This window comes from Nicotiana attenuata, unplaced genomic scaffold (assembly GCF_001879085.1).
Source record: "Nicotiana attenuata strain UT unplaced genomic scaffold, NIATTr2, whole genome shotgun sequence".
Lineage (NCBI taxonomy): Eukaryota > Viridiplantae > Streptophyta > Magnoliopsida > Solanales > Solanaceae > Nicotiana > Nicotiana attenuata.
Window position 1 is genome coordinate 62,213 of NW_017672456.1, and position 4,997 is coordinate 67,209.

Consider the following 4,997-nt stretch of genomic DNA (forward strand, 5'->3'; position numbering starts at 1 on the left):
AGAGTCGTCTTGTAGTATCTTGAATTTTTGATTTAGCTTGATCCTTTAAAATTTTGATGTCTACAACCTGGTCAATCATTTTTTTATAAGAATGTGTCATTTGTGTATTTTCGTTGATTTCTGCTCTTACTTGTTGTTGCTTTCGCTTCGCCTTTGTGATTGCAGTACCTAATGTTAGTTTTGTATTTCGCTTCAGTTTTCTTATTGTTGTTCTTGTTGTTGCCCTTTCTTTTACCTTTCCTAATCCAAGGGTCTATCGGATATAACCTTTTTAGCTTCTTGAAAGTAAGGGATAAGGTCTGTGTATATACTACCCTCTCAGACCCCGCTTGTGTTATTACATTGGTTGTTGTTGTTGCCTTACATCATGATATCAAGGATTTATTTCAATATGATTGTTTTATACAATTTAACTACTTAATTAACTAACTAAAAACACCATGCATATCTAGTAATTGCACAATGAATTGACATTCATCACTTTGACAAAGTTGATTACAATTAATTAATATATGATGATCACTCTTATAAACAAGGTGCTTTTGCATCTATACCCGATTTTGGGGGTCACAATTGAACCTATACCCACTTTGCAAAAAAGTTTGCAAGCGTACTCACTTTACGGTCAACTTTAGATTTATGGGTCTGAAGTAATAAAAAAAATGCCTGAAGTGAAAAAATAGCACTTCAAATGCACTTAAGCCAAATAGGTCTGAAGTGCAACCAATGATTTCATGCACTTAAGGCCAAAAGGTCTGAAGTGCAACAACTGTTTTGCTACACTTAAGGCTAATAAGTTTGAAGTGAAAAATTGCACTCAGATGCACTTAAGGCTAAAAAGTCTGAAGTGCAACAAACATTTTCATTCACTTAATGCCAATAAGTCTGAAGTGAAAATTGCCCAGAAACAAAAATTTATTCTTCGAATTATAACAATACAATGTACGATTTAATACCTAAACCTACTCCAAATGAGCTCAAATATGAAACATAGCCTCTAAATATCATCGGGAACAAACCCCAATCATCAATTTGTCAAAACAACAATAAATCTAATGAACCCATTTTACAATTAAGAAAAATAAGAAGAAGAAACCCTAAGCAATAGTAAAAAATAAAATGTCATAACAGCTCACCATTGTAAAATATCATGAATTACATTAAAATATATTCACAACCATCATATAAAATCATTGTCACCCGAAGAAGAAGAAGGAGGAGTAGGATGAGGAGGAGGAGGGAGAGGAGGAGAAAGAGACCTCAAGTTGTTTAAAAAATGGGTATAAATTAAAAAAAAAAAATTAAAAAGAGAGTATAGGTTAAATTGGGGCGACCATATAGGGCGGCCCCGTGCAATTTTTACGATAAACAATGAACCCGTAACATAATAATACTCCAACTTGAGAAAAACCTACTCAAATATATTTAAATATACTAAATTATGTATTTAGTTATATACTTTATACAAAAACATTTATTTACTGGAGCTGGAGTGAAGTTTATTTTTTTTCTGGCAGTAGTACACAAAACAGCTACTAGTAATAAATATCCCATATTCACTCTCACACTCTACTGAGTCGTGATACCGGCGGCGATAGTGTGTTATTCTTGTAGGAGAAGAAAGCTGATAAAAATGGCGTCGAACCAAGTGAGGGCATCGCACATACTGATAAAACACGAGGGATCAAGGCGCAAAGCATCATGGAAAGATCCAGAAGGTCGCGTTATATCTAACACTACCAGAGACGCCGCCGTTACCCAGCTCAAAGCCTTTCGTGATGACATCATCTCCGGCAAATCCAAGTTTGAAGATGTTGCTTCTCGCTTCTCTGATTGCAGCTCCGCCAAACGCGGTGGCGATCTCGGTAATAACTTATACTATTAGGCCTGTGTTTTGTTAGGAGTCTGTTTTATTTTTGGTTCTAGATTTGTATGGCTTTTCTAGGGATTAAGATCTGAGATTTAAAGAACTTTCTATATTTAGAAAATTGTTAATTGCCTTAAACTACATGCATATAGCTAATTGCAACTAATTTGAAATTGAGGTGTAGTTAATTGATTGATATTGGAAGATGACTATGCTGGGATTTGATGGGTTATTAGTAGTAATTAGCTTTGATGTTAGTCTGCTAAAATCAAAATGTATTGAATTTTAGCTAGTCCTTCACTCATTTGGGGGTGAAATTCAATTTATGTTTCTTATTAATTGTTATGCTATACTGAGAAAGAAATAGGAAAGGAAGTGAAGAATTAATGTTTAGGGAACTGGACATTTGTTATTGAATAAGCATAATTTGTTGCTACTATTTTGAGACAGCTTCACTGAATAAAGACATGTATAATTGGTAAATTGCAAGTTCTGTTAGTGGAATAGATCTTTATATTAAATTGATATTCCACCATGTCTGCATTTATCAGGCGAACAATGTCTAGTGATATTGCTCAAAGTGCACATGCAATCTCCCATCTACCTCTTTTTGTGCATCTACTATTTGGTTAACACTTTCGCCTCTATATCGCAGATCTTTAGTATAGCACCCTTTCTATAATGGACAGTAAGTAAGTATTGAAGAAGAAAACTGCTAGTTGCTATGAGTGAGTTCGCCAAAGCATAAGTCTTTTGTTTGTTTGTAAGTCGAAGGAGAGCACTAGTTTTTATTCTTTGGAAATTCAAAAAGGAACTTAGCAGGTATCCCGTAGAATTAGTGGAGGCGCGTGCAAGCTGGCCTAGACACCACGGTTATTTAAAAAAATAAATCAAAAAGGAACTGCTTTGTAGGTGAAAAGTATGATATAAAATATAAATTATGAGGACTTTTTCTACCTTGAGAAAGATTTCTGTCCACATCTTCTTGCAGCTTGAGGTCATTTGATACTATTCAGCAATAGAAGCAGACAGTTTATTGCTTATCCTGCGCATGTGTGGACAAAGTGATAAGCCTTCATTAGTGTGACATTCGCGCTGCTATTCTCTTAGATTAGGAAACTGGACAGCCAGTGCACCGTATGTGATACTAATCTAATTTCTTTTCTTCTTTTTATGTTGGGTGTTGTTGACACTAATTAACAATGGCTATTGGTTTGAGATGCAACCCCCTCTCATCTGTCAAAAGCCAGTGAATCATTTTGGATAAAATGTGGTGATCTAGATCATTAGGAAAAGTGTGATGCCTAAACCTACTCAATCTTGTTCAAACCTTTTCTGCACATTCCTGTAGTTCTCCACTTGGCAATAGCTGATTGAGTTCTTAGTTATCAGATTAAAGAGGTAAGGACATTAAGAAAGCAATATATCCTATAAGCTTGTTTCGGAAGTAAGAATGGAAAAGTAATGTTTAGTATTGTTATAAGTAACTTGTTCTATTATCAAGCTGCTCCAATTCTGACAAGATTTCTGATATTCAAATGTAAAGGTTATTTATCAATAAAGATATTCAAATGTAAAGACAGATCATTTTCTGTATCTTGTATGATTTTTATGAGTCTATCACTTGTGACTAGTCGAAAGTAACTAAAATTCCTATAGCAACATATCTTTGCTGTTTTTGGTGCTCTTCTTGCATTGGCTTCCACAATTGTTGGTTTCACTGTGGTGGTTGGTCAATGTTCTAAAAATTCTGCGCTTGTACTCTACTTTGTTTGATGCATAGCTTCACTTCTGTTCAGGCTCTACTTAGTTTGACAGTCGAATAATGTTATTTGGCCAACGTAAGTTTACTATTCATAAATTTGCTATTTGCTTTTAAAATTTTAATATCATAAAATGTTTTGTTTTGTAAATCATCACTCTTTACAACATTATATACTTAGCTGTCACATTCATTCATCCTATGAATCATTTCAGTTTGTAATATCTGATTCTTCTAAAGCTTTTGAAGGCTAAAATTGTCATTCAGTATATACTTCTGGTCAGAAACTGCTTTTTGTTATAATAATGGTCATGTTGGGTGTTGTTGTCAATCTTCTGGCTTGCTCTCAGCTTGTCAAGGTTTGTAGTCTCTTACCATAGAAATCGCTGCATTAAGTAATTGCTTGATGCCGCATAACATTCTTGTTAACAGAGGCAGGTTAAAAAGGTTTTGTCAGGTTTCCAGGTTTTCTAAATGCGTACAACTTAACAGAGGCAAGGTGGCAAATGTGCTATCACAAACCCAATATACAGCGCTGCTCCTTAACCCTTAGTTTGTCTGTGTTTTTCTTGTATGCCCCTTTCTGTAAATGTCAACTAAGTCTTTATCTCTGGTAAAGGGAAAAAAGCCCAAATAATGAATCTAAAGTACACCCCTAGCCAGCTGCTATCCAAAACAAAACATGAGGGTGGGGGTTATCTATACTGTTTTCCACTGAAGAAGGTGATTGCAACTGGAATAATATACCATTGACACTGCAAAGTGCCAAGATAGAAATATATCTTTGTGGATATACTAAATTTGTCAGCTTGCTTAATGGCCTTTTGATGTCATTTCTGCATCTCCAAAGTGAACTGGTGAATGCTTATGAAGTTCATTTTATGTACAGGTCCATTTGGCCGAGGGCAGATGCAGAAACCTTTTGAAGATACAACTTTTGCACTGAAGGTTGGTGAGATCAGTGACATCATTGATACTGACAGTGGTGTTCACATTATTCTGAGAACCGGTTAGTTTACCAGAGGAAGTATCCATAGATTCAAGAGCAATTGCAAGTTGTAACGCGTATTTTCTTTCTATTTGGTGTTTCAAAGACTACCCTTCCCACTCTTGCGTCTTGTGGCAGCAACAAACTTATAAAGTTTGATTGAATTTTCAGTCAAAATACGACTCCAAATGCTTGACTAGTAATTTGATGATTACAGACGTTTTTATCCATGTGCTTGAGAGTTTCTTAACTTATGGTACACTTAAGAAACTTTTTGATAGCACACTGCTCTCACTTTTCGTGGTTTTTATTGGTGGTACTGAATGTACTGAAAGTCATCCTGGGAAGTTCTTTTATGTCATTTAATACAGCAATTTTCA

The 4,997-nt window shown here is 35.0% G+C and overlaps 1 protein-coding gene across 1 annotated transcript; it reads left to right on the top strand.

The window, feature by feature from the left end:
• Positions 1-1,506: 1,506 nt before the first annotated feature.
• On the top strand, positions 1,507-4,997 carry LOC109213281 (peptidyl-prolyl cis-trans isomerase Pin1). Its single transcript, XM_019377063.1, has 2 exons — positions 1,507-1,865; positions 4,519-4,997. Exons 1-2 carry the CDS (start codon positions 1,634-1,636, stop codon positions 4,641-4,643), a joined length of 357 nt encoding a protein of 118 aa, XP_019232608.1. The 5' UTR covers positions 1,507-1,633; the 3' UTR covers positions 4,644-4,997.

Bases quoted from the DNA above. Each gene is read 5' to 3' on its own strand.
- LOC109213281 (XM_019377063.1), top strand. From the start codon at position 1,634: ATGGCGTCGAACCAAGTGAGGGCATCGCACATACTGATAAAACACGAG. The intron at 1,866-4,518 runs GTAATAACTTAT...TTTTATGTACAG, and splicing joins CAAACGCGGTGGCGATCTCG to GTCCATTTGGCCGAGGGCAG.